The 18,178-nt window shown below is 33.8% G+C and overlaps 1 protein-coding gene across 4 annotated transcripts in view; it reads left to right on the top strand.

Moving 5' to 3' along the window:
• AP3B1 (adaptor related protein complex 3 subunit beta 1) overlaps positions 1-18,178 on the top strand; it is a 261,798-nt gene that overhangs the window by 152,965 nt on the left and 90,655 nt on the right. For 2 of the 4 annotated variants that reach the window (XR_003234954.2, XM_025998265.2), the window contains exons 16-20: positions 1,350-1,536; positions 2,491-2,621; positions 7,804-7,915; positions 10,645-10,807; positions 14,201-14,348. Coding sequence is in view for 2 of the 4 variants with exons in the window: in XM_025998265.2 (XP_025854050.2) it covers positions 1,350-1,536; positions 2,491-2,621; positions 7,804-7,915; positions 10,645-10,807; positions 14,201-14,348 (741 nt within the window). In the remaining 2 variants the exon portion in view is untranslated. The remainder of the gene's footprint in view (positions 1-1,349; positions 1,537-2,490; positions 2,622-7,803; positions 7,916-10,644; positions 10,808-14,200; positions 14,349-18,178) is intronic. The other 2 variants (XR_011997056.1, XM_025998266.2) reach the window with 1 other exon arrangement.

Genomic DNA, 18,178 nt, shown 5'->3' on the forward strand with positions numbered 1-18,178 from the left:
CTTTGTTTTGAGCTGTATTCCTCATTTGGTGAATATTTTGCTAATTGTCTTTTAAATGAATCATAGATTTTTTCTTATCTGTAGCTGAACCAGCATGGTCTAGTAATTAACGAATAGCAATTATTGGTAACCAAATTCAGGATAGCTCTATTAACATTTTTCCCTTGTATTTTTTATAGTTCTGCTTTATTGAAACTAGGTTAATGCTTTTTAAATGCATTGTTACTGCAAGAAGGTTGCTTTCTATCCAAATCAATTATCTTAACCAATTATCACTATAAAAGAGTTTACCGCACCATTTGTGTACTTTGACTTATTGTTCTAGAATTGTCTTTAGCTCTGCCTGACTTGATTTAGTTCATTTTGTGTCCATTCTAATGTCTATAAAACGCTGTAATGTAACATATATTTTTTCATATATTGTGAATCCTCCCTAATTTATAGTTACAGTTGTATTTGTGCAACCAAATTAAAACTGTTTTTTCAATAAAATAACTGAAGTTTAAAATACAAACCTATTTTGATAATATTTTGATTTTGGTTTAATTACTATTAAAATTATCTCAATATATGTTAATGTAGTACATTCAGAAATTGACTTTGGAAATCTTTTTACGGTGTAAAAGCTACTATAATAAGTTGCTGCCTTACATAAATAAATAAATGACCAATATTACTGGAGGCTATAAGCAGCATGGGAAAAAAATGGAAGGAGTCTTTTATCCTAGTTTTTAGAGGGCATCAGCAGCTTGCTTTTATGAAAAAGTAACAGCTAAATGCACTGCAAATAATTTGCAGTAATCCAGTTCAGTGATTCATGTGTCTGCTTTAATGGGTCATAATTCAGGGTAAAGTAACTGAGTGCAGTCAGAGTGCAGACACTGCTTATGCCAGGGACAGTATCTCTTCATAAAACACACCTCAGGAGAAGCAGTTTGCCAGCCCCCTAATACTCTCTGATGTTTTGATGTCCTGCATATTTTTCCGATTAAGTTTTGAGTGCCATGTTTTTAGTTGTATTTCCACATTCATTATTCTCACGTAGACCCTTCAGCGGGTTTGCCATATATGATTATTTTTTTAATGATGCCTTTCTTTCCACTTCAGCAGTTTAATAATCTAGCACATGGCTGCTTCTCAGTACTCAGCATTCACCTCCCCAATACTGAAGAGGACATGTGCTTTGGCTTCAAAATTCCATTTGCAGCGTTAGAAATGCATATTCCCTACGGAACAACATTTGTTTGACATAACCATTCATTTTTATTACCTCTTTAAATATGTTTATCCAGAGTTATCAATAATCATAAATAACTGTATTCTCATCTTGTTCTGTTTTTTTCCAACAGACAAAATTGCTTACCCAGTACATATTAAATCTCGGCAAGTATGATCAAAACTACGATATCAGAGACCGTACAAGATTTATTAGGCAGCTTATTGTTCCGAATGAGAAGAGTGGAGCTTTAAGTAAATATGCCAAAAAAATATTCCTAGCGCAAAAACCTGCACCACTGCTTGAATCTCCCTTTAAAGGTATTATTATCAGAATATAATTGCAAAATGTGTTAACTAAAAAATTATGACAGTATGCCCTCTAATACATTTTAAATTTATCTGTTAAAAATATAAATGGTTAACCTGTATAAGTATATAAGGATGGTATACTTCCTACTCATCTGTTCTTTAGTGCACCTTTATATTAAAGTTTATATTTTTATACACCTTATTTACCTAAATAATTTCATTCTTATGATTTTATTTTTATTCTTACTAAACAGTTTAGCTGGATAGTAGATGAAAGCTGTGTTGTTCTGATAGACATTGACTTCATTTCTGTTTTAAGTAGACAGTTTTATTTAATAAGGAGTATAATTTTTACCTTAATAGTGAGTTGTTACTAATTAAATATTCAATGTACAGTAACAAAACTTTTCTGGGGAGAATTATTTCCTAAAAATATCCCTTTAAATTTACTTTTTAAAGATCAAAGTTGACTTATTTTTCCCAGCTTTTAAAAAGAGTGATTATTTTATTAGTTTTAACAAGTAGCCATCAGAGTTAAAATCAAACAATTATATACCTTGGTTTTCATTTTGTTTCTTATTTAATTGTTGGTGATAAAAAGCAGTTCAGTTTTGTAGAAAAACTATTAAAATTCTGGATGTGTTTGTGCTAAGACATGTATATGGATTGTTTAACTGTGCTGTCATTCTTAATATTCACAGTAAAGTAATTTTTAGAGAAGCTACATTTCAGAGCAACACCTCTAAACACACTGACTGATTAGCTTTTTTATTGACCATTATGGGAGAGATTATTGTAATCTATGGACTGAAATCAGTTTTTTGACCTATGAAGAGCTTCCTAGTTTATATTTATTCCTTGACATTTGAGGTAATATGCCAATTACCTTGAGCTCTGATGAGGATTGTTCTCTGTTATATACAGCTCATATTGTTTATTTTGTATTTTCCTCTATTTTAATAGATAGGGATCATTTCCAGCTTGGCACTTTATCTCATACTCTCAATACTAAAGCTATCGGGTACCTGGAATTATCTAATTGGCCAGAGGTGGCGCCGGACCCATCAGTTCGAAATGTAGAAGTAATAGAGTTGGTAAGTTGACCTTTCTGAAATTAATTTTGTCAAGCAGTGGGAGATTCAAGAATAACTATTGTTTTATATAAAAGCTTTTTTGGGTGGTTGAAAATTGAAAATTGTTCCTGTATTTCTAAATGTAATGTGTTAGATATATCTTGCTGTTATGGGAACTGAATATTGTAGTATTCCTATGTCATTGTACATGTACTTGTTCCTTTTCTTCAAGGAAATAGAGAATTGAATTCCCTGCATCAGTGCCACCCACATTTTTGGTATTGCATTTTTAGCTGTGTAGATTCAATTTCTAAGGTATTTAGTCTCATTGGATTGAGTTTTTTCTACTTTATTTAGAGAATCATAAGCTTCTTGTCAATATTTTTCTAAATAATTTTTGCTGTTCTCTTCCAGAAAAACCATACAAAGTGTTCTTCCAGATTTTTTGATGAACCTGTTTTAAGTGTAGCCTAAACGTAAAAAGGTTGCATTGTGTACAAAAAATGTCCTCAGAGGAGGTCATAACTAAAATGAATAATATGTTGCTTTTACATTTAAAAAGTAAAAGCTCTCTAAATAAATACTCTTTTCCTAGATCTTAAAAAAAATGCTGGCTACTAAAATAAGAATTAATGTTCTTTGCTAATATTTTTCTTTCTTACACGAACAAGAAAAGACAAGGGTCTTCTGATTGTCTTTAAAAATTGATTATGTGAAATATATCTGGTACTTTTTAGAGTTAATAAAAAAAGAACAATTAGGTATTACATTCTGGGTGCTTTTCTGACGGAAAAGATGTATTGAACTAGGATTCAAATAACCAAAGTTCTTTACCACTAATTTCTCTGGGAAAGCCAGTTAACCTCCTTGCCTATTAAATTTTCCATATAAAAAGGAAGTCTTTGTTACTTTAAATAGAAAAGTTTCTACAACAGGCCTAGCCATGTAATTTGGTCCTTTTGAGAAATATGTTTCTCTTAACTATTCAAACTTATCCTGGCTTTGAAGCATGGTCAGAAACAATAATAACTATTATTGGCTCTGTTTAGCAAACCCTGGCAGTGTACTTTGATAATGTTTTGCACACCTTATCTTGTTTAAACCTTATAACAATTGTAAATGATGGTTGTTGTTATTCCGATTTTACAGATGAGGAAACCAGGGTTCAGAGAACGTAAGTTGCTCAAGCTCATGTAGTTAGTAAGTGATGGAACTGGGATTCTAACCCAGTTCAGAGTCCACTGTTCTTGCTGTCACTTACTGCATTTTATTACGTAACATGAGAGGAGGAAGCTTGAGCTCATTTGCAGATCTGTGCTATTCTTAGTACTTGGCACTGTCATTTTTATGTCGTGGTGAAGTATCTCTATTTAGTGGTTATTAAACGTGTGAAAGTTATTAAAACTAATTGTATGTCCATTCCTCCTTGAAACTAAGTTTGTTGTTTTTTACTCAGATATACATACTCTTACACACTCTTTAAAGATTGGCTTATTTGTGCAACTTTGTGTCAGATGCTAGAATACAGAGAAATTTTCTTTGTTTTGATTCCTTCCAAAGACTGAATCTCTCTCCTGATTTCTTATTATGCCTGCTCATTGTTTTGTGGTCCTGTACTTTTCCATTGTTGGGTACATAATGTTTTGGCACACACAGAAACATCCTTTTATCCTCCCTCTACTTAGACGCTGTCCTTCCTCCTTGTGGCCCCATCCACCAAAAAAATTAAAAATAAAAACAGTTTATCTTCCCAGATATTTTTTCTTTTTTCTTTTTTTTAAAAATTTTATTTATTTATTCATGAGAGACACAGAGAGAGAGAAGCAGAGGGAGAAGCAGGCTCCATGCAGGGAGCCCGACGTAGGACTCGATCCCAGGACTCCAGGATCACACCCTGGGCCAAAGGCAGGTGCCAAACCGCTGAGCCACCCAGGGATCCCTGTTTTCCCAGATATTGATAGCAATGCTCTGCAATTTAATTTGGTTTCAGCAGTATCCTTGTATTGGCTGATGGATTGGTTGGTTGGCTTCCTTTTTCCATTGTCTTGTGCTCTTCTAAGCATAACTACCTCACAGGGACAATACTTAAATAACCAATTTTCTTACGCTCATTTCACCTATCCAGTTCAACAGAAACAAGTTGATTTCTTTTTCATTTTGCTGACTGCATTCCAATAATTGGCAACTTATTATGGAGAATGATTAAAACTGATGGAACCTGGTTGAAGAAAACTGTCCCCATCCATTGATAACTATGCAAAAAACAGTTTTAATCTACTGGTCTTTAGACATTTGGGATTAAAATTATGAGAGATGTTAAGTAGATATAAAAATAATATACATAGTTGTATTATCAAATGCAGCTACAACAGTGCTGAAAGTAGTGTTCCTTATAGTCTTTCTTGCCTCTCACTCTATCACCCTCCTGCAAAATCACATCAGTGTATTTCATGCACATAATACACTGTGCTATCCTAGTTTTACCATAAAGTGATCTTACAGGGTTGCATCTCACCATTAGGAAATACAACCTAGGTTTAAATAATCTGATAGGGAACCTAGTTAAGATTGGCAGTAGAAGTCACTTAGGATTACACACTACCATTTCCAGGGTAATGGATATAACATTTATTTATATTATGATACCAATAAGTTTTGAAGATCCTTTAGAATTTTTTTGCTTGGTTCTAGACAATCCTGCCCCTTAGAGAAAGACCATCTTTTGTATATCAAATGTATTTTGCTTTATAAACACATCTACTTTTAATATTTTATTCCTCTCAGGACTTTTCAGATTAGTCCTTCACTGTTGTCTTCCTCTTCTCTTTCTCATTACTTCTTTTGCTCAGAATAATAGACTTATCATCATCATAAAGGACCATAAAAAAGTTAAAATGTTTTTATTGCTTAAAACCTAAAACTCTATGAATAAAGAGCTCATGGCCATGTCAAGATAATTTACCCCTTTGAGCATAGAAGCCTAATTTCCCTTATTTGTTGATTTGGTCTTACCCTGAAAGCCATCTAGTTAAGTAATTTTTTTCCATACATTGGTCTGGCACACTTTAATCAGGCTTCAGAAAACTATGCTTGTCTTAAGGATTTAAGAAAAAATATGACCTTCAGTGTTTACTAAATATAGGAGAACTTTGTTTATACAACAGTATCTTTATTCATACTTGGAGGACAGAGCATTTTAACATATATAAAAAGAAAGCAGTACTGCTGACCTTATGTATCTTATTCAAATATATTCAAGGAATTTTTACTTATTTTCTGTTATTGTCTATATAGTAATTTTCCAGGTTATTGAAGCTTATCTTTTTAAGCAACATACCTTAAGCCCTAAAGCCCTCTAGATCAGGTCTTTACAACCCTAACTGCATTTTATAATCACATGGAGATCTTTCAAACTTATGTGAGACTTGCAGCAAACGATTTAAATCAGAATCTATGGAGGTAAATCCCAGGTATTAGCTTTTTAAGTGTTAGTATATTTTTTGTTTGTATTAATATTTTAAAGAAATTCTTAGTGATTTTAATATGCATCCACTGTTGAAGATCATTCTTAAACCTCTGTCATGTACTCTAGCAGACTGCACATAGTAGAAACTCCATTGAAAATTTGATAAATAAATGAGTCTTAACCATTTTTGACCTCTTAAAAAATATAGATTTCCCTGTGTATGAAACATAATTTTTTTTTGATAAATCAAGGTCACAATTATGAAAACAATTTATTTTAATACACTGTATTAAAGTCTTTAAGGAGCTATTCGCACAACTCATCATTATTGTGCCAGACACTTTTGAGATAAATCAGTGTACAAAGTATTCAAATACCCTGCTCTCCAGAAGCTGATGTTCTAGCAGGGATAGACAATAAATTTGTAAGTTGTATAGTGTGTTGGAAAGTAATAAGTGCTGTGACAAAAAAATAAAAAAAAGCAAAGATCAGAAGTGCCTGCAATGGGGACGCCTGGGTCCCCATTGCTCAGTGGTTGGGCACCTGCCTTGGCTCAGGTCGTGATGTGATCCTGGGATCCAGGACTGAGTCCCACATCAGGCTCCATATTGGGAGCCTCCTTCTCACTCTGCCTCTGTCTCTTTCTCTCTCTCAGTCTGTCTCTCATGAATAAATAAATCTTTTTTTTTTTTTAAAAAAAGAAGTGCCTGCAGTGGGAGGTTGGAATTTTTAAATAGGGTAGTCCTTTCCAAGGTGACTTTTGTGCAAAGACTTGAAGGAAGTGGAGTGAGCCATGCCCTTATCTGAGGGAGAGCATGGGAAGAGCAGTCAGCTGGGGAAGGCTGGGAAGCATGACTGACGTGTGTGAAGGAAGAATTAGGAGGTACTGGTACACAGTGGGCCAGAGGAGAGCAGTGGCAGGAGGTGAGAAAGAATACACAGGCTTGGTCCTGTAGGGCGAGCAGATTATTGTAACTACTGGCTTTTTCTGAGTGAAATGGGAAGCTGTGGCAAGCTTTCAGACTCAAGAGAGGCTTCATCACAGACTTCGGTTTTAATTTAGTCATTTTATCTCCTGTGTTGAGCAAACTTGGAGTTGGGGAATGGGGGTATGAATAGAAGCAAAACAAGCAGTTGCAGTGATCTGAGAGATGACTCTGACCCGTGGTAAAGGACCAACTTGTCAAAAGGCTTTTTTGTGGATTAGATGTTTAGGATATGAGAGAGAGAGAGAGAGAGAGAGAGAGAGAGAGAGAGAGAGAGAGAGAGAGAGAGAGAAGTCAAAGATTACCCCAGGGTTTAGGCCGTTGAGGCGGTAAGGTTTGATTGCCTATACTGTTTTCAGGTGTGTGTTTGTAGCTTAACCTCAGTATTTAGCTATGATCTTGCATTTCTTGTTACTGTTATGGTGTCTGCCTTTAACTGCCTTTACCTCTTCTAGAGCATATTACTTTAGATCAGATCTCCTGCAGACCACCAAATACAAAAGTATTTAAAACTATATGTAAAATAGGGTTGTTGGATTTAACAGAATGTGCTCTGAGATTCGAGTTCCTCTATTTAGGAGTAAAGGGGAATCAGCCTTAATGCTAGATCTTCTAACAGTTGCTTTCTCTTTTGAGAACTGCAGCTTTCTTTTGGGTTCACAATGTATTCTGAGTGATTGTTTGCCAGAAGCCTGAATCCCCTAATGAGAATTCATTTGTATTTACAATTTTCCTTTTTTTTTTTTTTAAGCAGGCAAAAGAATGGACTCCAGCAGGAAAAGCAAAGAAAGAGAATCCTGCTAAGAAATTTTATTCGGATTCTGAGGAGGAAGAGGACTCTTCTGATAGCAGCAGTGACAGTGGTGGGGTTTACAATTTATTGAAAACACTTTGTTCACTATAGCTTATGTGCTGTGCCTCCAAAAAAAACAATAAGGCCTAGTACATAATATTCAACAAATGGGTTCAAATAAAGTTTATACTATTACTATAATGCCTATCATTTACATGTCATTTTATAGTTTTCTAAGTAATTTCTGATCCTTTCTCATTTGACTTTGCCTCTTGATCATCTAGCTAAGAAATGATAGAGTTGAAACAGAAACTCATGCTTTTTAAAATTCTAACCCACGTTGCCTGTTATATTTATAGCATATTGAAAAACATGATTTTATATTTGATAAGCCTTTAGTGGGACCTTTAAAAGTAACTCTCTTCTATAAAAATGTACAGTTTATTTTAAACATTGAGTAATCTGTTCTTTATCATTTTATACTCTTATTTCTAAATGAACCTGTAGAGAGGAAAGCTAAAATTAATAAATGTCTGGTGTATTATGAAGAATCAAAAAAAAAAAAAAAAAAAAAAAAGAAGAATCAGAGGTAAAATGATTAGGACACCATATACAATGAAAGAATGCTAAACAGGAAGGATTTAGAAGTGCTGCATTTTAGTTATGCCAACCGAATAAGGCACTTGTCTTTGTCTTTTTCTGTTTAATGAAGAGGCAAAGTTAGATGCTTTTAAGGCCCTTCAGTACTAAAATTCTTTGAGCAGTTTGTGTAATGAAAGATACATTGGAGTTACTTTCTAGAACTCTTTTTAACAATTAAGCGAAGGGACATATCTGACCCAAGATCAAAGACACCTTTTTCTTCTGTAACTTTTTCCTTGAAGAAACCAGAGCTCTTCACTATTGCTTGGTCATCCATTAACTTACTCTAAGGTAATTCATTCACTTTTTCCTCAGTTTCCCCTATCAAAATCTTTGTTTCCTGTATCTGATGAATTAATCTGTGATGTATCACATTCTGAAATGATAGGTCAAAAATGGAGAATATACTTCAATGTAGAGTGTTAATGCTAAAAAATAGGGGATTTTAGGAATAAGATCATTAGGAAAGATCTGTTTGTATAATTAAAAGTGTACCATATGGATATTTATTCATAAGCCTCCTATCTGTTCATAGGCTAACTTTTTAAAATACATACTTGAAATATCCTATTTAGACTTCATGGGTTGATCTGAGTATGTGGCAATTGTTCCACTCTAGCTACTGGAGGAAACGGTATCTTTTCTCATTAGAGATTATGAGATTATTTTCCCCGTGAGCACGTCTTCTAGAGGATAAACAAATTTCCTCAAGGATTTTACTAACTTTGACATAAAATTAATGCTGAATGAAAACTTGTTCACTTTTCAAGAAGGTGGGGAGGATGTTACTAACCTGAAAATTGAAGTTGGTTCCTGAAGCAAACTGAACCCAGACTCCTTTGAAACTCCCATGTAATTAACATAAGAAAGTAGCTTAGAAGCTGTCATTCTTTTCATTACTTATGGGGTGGGTAGGTCAGTTATCTGAGTTAATACATAATGTGCACAGCTTTCATATCACAACAAATTTAAAATATCCTGTTCAGTTTTATAAAATTTGGGTAAGGTAAATTTTGCTCTTTGTAGAAGTTGATGATAATAAATGCCTTTCCATGTGGCAGGCACTGTTGTGTCCTAATCACCTTTACATGTTTCAAATCCTTAAATCTTCACAACAGCTCTGTAGCTAGTATTATTGTCATCATTGCTGGAAAGGAAATTAAGACCCAGAGAGGTTCAATAACTTGCTCAGTCTTAGAACTTGTAAGTGACAAAGCTAGGATTTGAACCCAGAGATTCCTACTTGAAAACCCATGTTTTTAACTACTATATGCTATTCCAAAGGAATATGGGTAATCCTAACTTTTCACTGTGTGATGCATAAATCAATCCTCATAAAGTAGATACTATTTACCTATTGTAATATGTTCCTGGCTAAGGGCCCTTCATCAGGTAGATAATAGATGGGGGAACAGTTTGTCTCCTCTTATCTCGGCTACAGCTTTATACTATAATCATTTCAAATAGTAAAAAATTATGCTTCATGTTTAAAATACACACAGATAAACTACATGTATCACTTCTGGGAAGAGTCCTAGTATGCTATAATTTGTATATAAAACATGGAAATGTATAGCTCCACAGTATAATTTTATGATCTCTTTGACCTATGGAAAATTCTTATACTACCTGAAATAAGTAATAACTTTGTAATTAGTAATTTTATTTATTGTCTTTGAGTTGAATTTTTTACAAATGAGTCAAATGGCTCATTCCCCTCTCAAAATTTATACCTAAAAGGATTCATCTCTTGCCACCTTCTCTCAATAAAATTTCTCACCATCAGTAGAATTAAAAATTATTTCTCTATCCTTATACATTCCTTTAAAAAAGTTTTTGCCATAACTAAATACTTAAGGATTTGAAAAATGAGATTCTCTCAAATTTGGTTTACTTAGTTCACCTTTTCTTTGCTTTTCCCCACTCACTCTCAGAGTGCCTTGTCTGTCTTTTGGAGCTCCTTACACACACTGTGGCAGGAACGTGGGTGTGGGAGGACCGAATGACAAGAGTGTGGAAATTGAGTTGAACAAGTGGGGTCCCGTAAACTAAAATTCAACATCTGGTTTCATTTCTAATGAATATTGACAGTTACTTGGGTCCTTATGTATAATTAAATGGCTCTAAATCAAGAAGCATCCGGTTATATTTTTTCAGAGAGTGAATCTGGAAGTGCAAGTGGAGAACAAGACGAAGAGGGAGACAGCAGTGAGGACAGCAGTGAGGACTCCTCCAGTGAGCATAGGAGTGACAGTGAAAGTGTGTCAGAAGTAGGAGACAAAAGAAGAGCCAAGAGGAACTCCAAAAGTAAAGGGAAAAGGTAATATTTTGTCATAATTTTCTTCAAAAAATATTCTGTGGCATTTTGCCCCAGGATAACATTTCCCTTTAATTTGTAAAGTAAGTGAGAAAATACATGTATTTTTACCCAAACAGATACTGAGTTTTGTAAAATTAATTAGAATACTAGTTCCCATTATTCTATAATTTACTATAGTTAGTTTTCATTTTGAACTTGAACAAATCTTTGGGTTACATTTTGAAAATTGGTATAACCTTGGAAGGCTGAGTTAAGTGATCAAGAAGTAGGTATGAAACACTTAATTACCTTTTGTAGCAATTTTGCTGAGGGCTAAAATTAAATCCTTCAACACTTTGCCATTATGTAACTAAGACAATTGATTTTTCTAAATAGTGTTATAGTAAAAAGATTATGATCCAAATATTGGAGTCAAGGGCTGTGAAGGAAGACGGTCATAAGATATTTAAGTGTTAGCGCTTTTTAAGATCTCCCATTATCAGCATTATCGTGTATTAAAGTGTCATTAAAATTTTGAGTAATTGGGGCTAATACCTTGGATTGTATGAGTCTGTTTTCCCCCTTGCTGTCAGCGAGTGGCCTCTGCAGACATGATGGCCCTTTCCCTCAGAGCCTGCTGCCCGCTCACTTGATGAGCTTGCAGCCCAGCTCAGTCGTGGCTGACAGCACTGATTGGGGCGCAGTACGCTCTCTGCTCCTTTTATTACAGACAGTAATTAAAGCAACTCGCCCTGCCACTTCCATAACAAACACAGCATAATGCCCTAATTATGACTTTATTAATTTAAGTCAGGATTTAATGATTTTAAAAGTGATTTATATTGTTTTTCCTGTTCAGAACAAATGAAATCTGTAGGTTAAATTAATACAGGCTTTTCATCATTGCAAAGTTAAAAAGCTAGTTACCAGTAAATTCTTTTCATTAGATTAACATCTGAAACTCTAAGCAGTAAGGTAAACAGTAATTACCCATCAAAATTGAGTGCTGCATAACAAAATAATGCTTTTACCTTTAAAATCTTATCTTAAAAGCTGTAAGTTAAATGTATGCAGAATAATTCACTTGTTGCAGCCAAGGATTTACTTGGTTTGCAATATCCTTTGAGGGAAATTTTGTACTTTGGTTTAATATCAGAATATCTGTGATTATAGTTCATAAAAAGTATGTTATTTCCGGGAAGGGAAAATTTTGTTCAGTGTACTCAGTATCTTTACAGGTAGCAAAAGTCAGTATGCTAGAAATTTTTAATCATGTATTCTGTTAGATTCATTGCGTGTTTTTTTCCTTCAGGAATGGAGTTTTCTCTTTGCCTATGTTTTAATTTAAAAGAATTATTTATTACACCAAAGGGAATCTCAGATACATTGAAAACCTTATATTTTTAAGTACATGTTTTAACCATTGAGTTGGGAATAGTAAATTGCCATTCTTTGCTACTGGAAAAAAAAAACATATTTTTTAGTCATTGAATATAATTACATGTGCTCTGAGATGTTACCATGACTTTATTTTTAATAAACAGCAATCGTATTTCCTCCACAAAAATCAATTCTAGGAAATATTGATTTCTTTCCTTGTTTCACTACTCTCTCCCCCTGTGCTTTTCTGCCTGTCTCTTAGAATTTTTTTTCAAACTTTGCTGGTGTACCTATATGATAAGTCTTACTAAAAGCTTTATTTTTAAGTAATCTCTACACCCAACATGGAGTTTGAACTTAAAACCCTGAAGAAAAAAAAAAAACCCTGAGGATAAGAGCTGTTTTGACTGAGCCAGCCAGGTGCCCCTGAATGATAATTGCTTAAAGCTACAAGCTTTAAGTGTCTTTAAAACCACCCTTTAGTAGTCATAACTATTATGATTAAATTTGAGTTTTACACTCCAAAGTATTTTTCATTTGAAAGGAGCTAGTATGGTGTAGTGGGGAAAATGTGGTCTTTAGAATAAGAAGCATAACTGAGTTCAAATTCCAGTTCTGCCACTCCACGTGATGTGTCCTTGAGCAAGTTTTTTAACTTTCCTGAATATTATAGAATAATAATACACCCAGTAAGAATATGTTGGAACATCTAAATTAGCTAATTGATACGAAGTTTCTAAAACTGCCTGACACAGTATTGAAAAAAAAAAAAATAACACACACATGGAAAGAGAGCTAGGCCTTCAGTTTTGAGAAAATGTAGAAGACCATAAGGCATCTCTCTTTGAGAAAAGACCATTTGGCTACCTCACATATTCCCTCTCCTTGGAGATCTACCTCCCTACTTGAGACTATCCCTATTCCCTGCCTTACTCCTATTTCTCAGCTTATGTGTCTTCCTCTAGGAAGCATTCCCTAATTTGGTTAAGTTTGTTTAGATGCTCTCTCATGACACATTATACTTTATCACTTATTATTTACCATACTTTATTGTCATTGCCATCTTCTCTGTATTTTCTAATGGAATGTAGACTGTAAGGGAAACACAGAGATCGTCTATACCTTATCCTTAGCACTGACTTACTATCAACACATGGTGGGTGGTCAGTTAATATTTATTAAATGAATGAGTGAGTAGCATCAGCATTTAGGTTTGATCATTTGGTATTTTATTTTAAAAGTTTATATTTGATTATCTTGTATTTTTAGTAAGACTTTGCTTTAGAAGAAATCTGTGTTGGGGCACCTGGGTGGCTCATTCAGTTAAACATCTGCCCTAGGTTCAGGTGGTAATCCCAGGATCCTGGGATCGAGCCCCACATTGGGCTCCCTGTTCAGTGGGGAGTCTGCTTCTCCCTCTCCCTCTGCCTGCCACTCTTCTGCTTTTGCATGCTCTGTCAAATAATCTCTTAAAAAAAAAATCTCTTTTGATCTGGTTAGCATTTCCTCATAAACATAGTTTATCAGTCACATTTCAGAATACATGTAAATAATTTTCTTGGACAAAACAATCCATAAAGTGCAAATCTATTTTAGCAAAAGTATATGTATATTTAAATTTATGAATGAACATTTAGCATTTTGAAACAACATTTTAAAATCAGTCTTAAGTATCTTTGAAGTTGTTTCTATTAGCACCTAATATATATTCCTGGTGAATCAAACATTTAATTGTTAATTGTTTTCCACTGATATCATTTAGTGTTGTTTTATGATTTTTTGCATTTGAAGTATATGTGACGTGGTAGTATAATTGATTTTGATTGGGTTCTGATATATATACCTCTATTATTTTATTAATATGCTCTGGAATTTTAAAACCATTTTTATTGTCTTTTACATATTAAAAAAATGGACTTTCAGGGAAACATATTTCTCTAGTAAAGGTTCTGATTTATAGGCAAAATGGACATATAGCTCTGATTTGCCATATAAAGGATTTAACGTTGATATTTTAAAATTTATCATCCACAGTGATTCTGAAGATGAAGAGAAAGAAAATGAAAAATCTAAAACTTCAGATTCTTCCAGCACTGATTCTAGTTCAGCAGAAGAAAGTTCATCAGATTCTGAATCAGAATCAGAATCTGAAAGTGAATCTGAATCCAAAAAAGTTACTATGGTAAGAGATTATTGCACATTACTATAATTGAAAGTAAGTGTTCTCATAGCCTTTTTCCAATTAAGAATAAATACTTTTGGAAAAGTTCTGTTGAAAATCCAGACATTGAGAAAGAAATTTAACATTGTCACTGACAAAATAAATACCATCTTCATTCATTTGTTTTTTTATATTAGATAATTGCTTCCTTTTTGTTAACTCAGCCCTACAGAGAAATTGGAAACCTTTTTTCTTTTAAGATTTATTTATTTATTTTAGAGAGAAAGTAAGAACGTGGTGGGGAGGGGCAGAGGGAGAAGAGAATTCCAAACCAACTCTAAGCTAAGTACATAGCCTGACAGGGCTAGATTTCACTACCCTGAGATCACAGCCTTACCTGAAACGAGGAGTTGGTTGCTCAACAATGCCCAAGAAACTTTTTTTAATCTCATTCTTTGCCACTGAAGTTACAGAGCTCAATGTTAGGAGTTAGGGCCCTTTTTATTATGAGCTAGCACGTGACAATGGAGGCTTTTGAGAAAAGGGAAATAAAAGGAAGTCACAGAAATAATATTGAGCAAGTTAATATAAATGTATATACATTTTAAGAAATTGAGACAAATAATGCTTTTTAAAAACAGGTATTTGGGGTAATAGAACACTTTCAATGGTTAATAAAATTCATTAGCCCTATATTTAAAAACAAATGTAAGAATCTCTTACGAAATAGAATGATAGTGCTTTCTGATGTTCTATTTGTAACACTGAAACCTGTCTGCCTAACAGCAAAAAATAGAAGTATAAATTGAAAAAATGTTGTTATTAATATAAAATATAAAATTCATACCTATTGCATATCTTTCTGATACTTCATTTTTATTCCTTTCCTGTCAAGGCATCATGTTGGTCCTGGGCTTCAAATGCAGTAGTTTATGTAATTAAACTGTATTATCCCATATTTTGAAAATGTCAAACTTTGCCTTTCACTGAATTCAGTTTTTTAACTTAATATTTTTCTCATTTTTTTCTATTAACTTGAATTCCTTTAATAAGTCATCTGAGTAGCCAAGGATAAAAATAAGTTCATTGAAGTAGATAATTGCCTTCTCCCATCCAGAGATTTATTATTAAAGAATAAACATATTTTTTTAAAAAAGAACAAGCATGTTTGAAAATTAGCTAGTTTTTGTCTTACCTATTGCAAATATTCTTGCATATAACGAAACCCTTTTTAAACTTGAATTTATATTTAAAACTTGTGTCTATTATCTATAATCTAAGATTTCTCTTTTCCAAAAATGACATAATATGTTAGTGATTTTTATGTTTATTATTCTGACCTCATAAAAAATGTATCATATAGTGGGTTTGACGTTGTATCATTTCCTACTTATATTAAGTTATTTATATCAAATTATTCATTTCCTATTTATTTATTTTAAAAGTTTAAGGTGTTATTTAAAAGAGAGAAGCTTTAGAAATTGACAGTAAATACAACCCAGAATTAGAAATCAGTGTTTTAAAAAATGAGCAAACAAGAAATCAATAAATGTCAAGTGAGTAGAATTAAAGTGCGTATTAAGTGCCTATTCTTAGGGAGTTTTGTAAAAGTTGAAAAATGTAGACTTTAGTGCCTACATAGTATTAGAAGCAAGGTTTTAAAACCCCATTAGAAAGCTACAGAGGTAGCTTTCAGTTTGTTTCTTCTTTGTCCAACAATTTCAGTGAGCAATGCCTCTTAATAATTGAAAATATTTTCCTGTAGAACATAAGTATGAAATTTTAAAGTATTGGAATAATCTAATAAGACTTGAAAACTTCAGATTTTACTCACATTCTTGATAGTTTTATGTCCATGTGTTTTGTGTATATGGCTTATTTTCTCCATATTGTCTTTTCCTATCTATAATAGACAGGATTATTTGTTTTAATTTATCACTTGGAATATTCTCCACCTTGGAGCCACCATAACTATTTTTTACTATTCCTTTCTGAGTGATTTGGAATATAGTCTGCAATTACAAGTCTACCAGTTTTCTAATAATGGGCAGCTTTGTAATTGTAGAAGTCCTCCTTAAACCAAGTGTTGTGGCTTCTGCTCTAGATTATGAGTAATGAAGGCAGATGGTGGGTGCTTTACCTTAATTTAGCATGTCAGTATGTTAGTGCTGAAAATTCATATGCCTTAAATCTGCAGCCAAACTAAATCTATACTTTTACTGTTTCTCTTCTTTTTCTTACACTTGGATAGTGTGTTTTGGGGATATTGAGCATGAAAATGAAGCCTTGGAGGTACTTTGAATATATAGCTTTGAAAACAGTTTATTTTATGGGGTCTTATGAGATGGGTATAGTGTTCTACTTTTTGGAAGATAATATCTTTATGCTTCAGTTTCCTCATCTATAAACTAAAACTGCTAATATCTACTCTACTACTTTCAAGTGCTATTATAAAAAAAATATGAAAGATCAATGTAAAGCACCATATAAATATAAAACAGCAGTGTTAACATTTTTTTAACTTGAATATTAATTCCCTGAGAGACCAATAATTGTAGAATTTCAGAATGCCAGTGCAGAGAGGAACTGAAATTTTTTTTGAGCACTTACTGTCTCCTGTATTTTTCTGACTCTTTTTATGCCATTCAAATTATAAATTCATGTCCAGGTATGACCCCTCTCTGCAGAAGATTGAGCTGTTATTCACTGTGGATGTCTCCTGCCTCTCTCCATTCTCTAATATGCAATCTCTTATCCTCCTTTTTCTTAAAATGTAGCTCTAAGTAAGCAATTTTCTGTCCTCTCAGCCAAGAAAAAAAATCTTCCTTCCTTTGACCTTTTTGATAATTTGCGCTTGTCAGTCTCTTTCTCCACTAATTAATTCCTACTCTACCAACCGAGGCACTCAAGTCTTTCCCAGCAGTTGGGGGATGAGGAGCAGGAAGGAGGGGAGAGAGAGATAGAAATAGAGAGTGTATTAAAGTGAGAATTCAGAAAAGTAATCTAGGTAGTCTTCATCCACAATCTCTTAATCCAGTTATTTCTTAGAGTCCTTTAAATTGGTTTCCACTCGGGGATCCCCAGGTGGCTCAGCGGTTTGGCACCTGCCTTCGGCCCAGTGCGTGATACTGGAGTCTCGGGATCGAGTCCCATGTCGGGCTTCCTGCATGGAGCCTGCTTCTCCCTCTGCCTGTGTCTCTGCCTCTCTCTCTCTCTCTCTCTCTCTCTCTTTCTCTCATGAATAAATGAATAAAATCTTAAAAGTAAATAAATAAATAGGTTTCCACTCTTAACCACTTCCTACAGATACTGCTTTCTGAAAAGTCAACCATTATATTTCCCCAAACCCAGTAACCTCTTGGTTATTACCCTTCTTAATTTTCTTATGTGACTATTCCTCTACTACTTGAAACTCTTTGTTTCTCCTTTCTTCTAACTTCTTTGGCCTTTGAATCCTTTAATTGCTTCACTTTTTAACCCCTCTGACATCTAAGTGTGAACATGGCCCCAAAGTTAGTGCTTGGAACACATTTTTTGTTTTGTTTTGTTTTGTTTTGTTTTGTTTTGTTTGTTTTTTTTTTGGAACACATTTAAAAAAAAATATTAATCAATGTGAATCCACTTATTTTCAGTCTTTTTCTCTATGTTTTTTTCCCGTTGTGAGACTCATTCACTCCCATCCCATGGTTTCAGCTAAAATATTTAAGTGAAATACTTCTATAAAAACATCTCTAGGGATCCCTGGGTGGCACAGCAGTTTGGCGCCTGCCTTTGGCCCAGGGCGCGATCCTGGAGATCCAGGATTGAATCCCACGTCGGGCTCCCTGCAGGGAGCCTGCTTCTCCCTCTGC

The sequence above is a fragment of the Vulpes vulpes genome, chromosome 14 (assembly GCF_048418805.1).
Source record: "Vulpes vulpes isolate BD-2025 chromosome 14, VulVul3, whole genome shotgun sequence".
NCBI lineage: Eukaryota > Metazoa > Chordata > Mammalia > Carnivora > Canidae > Vulpes > Vulpes vulpes.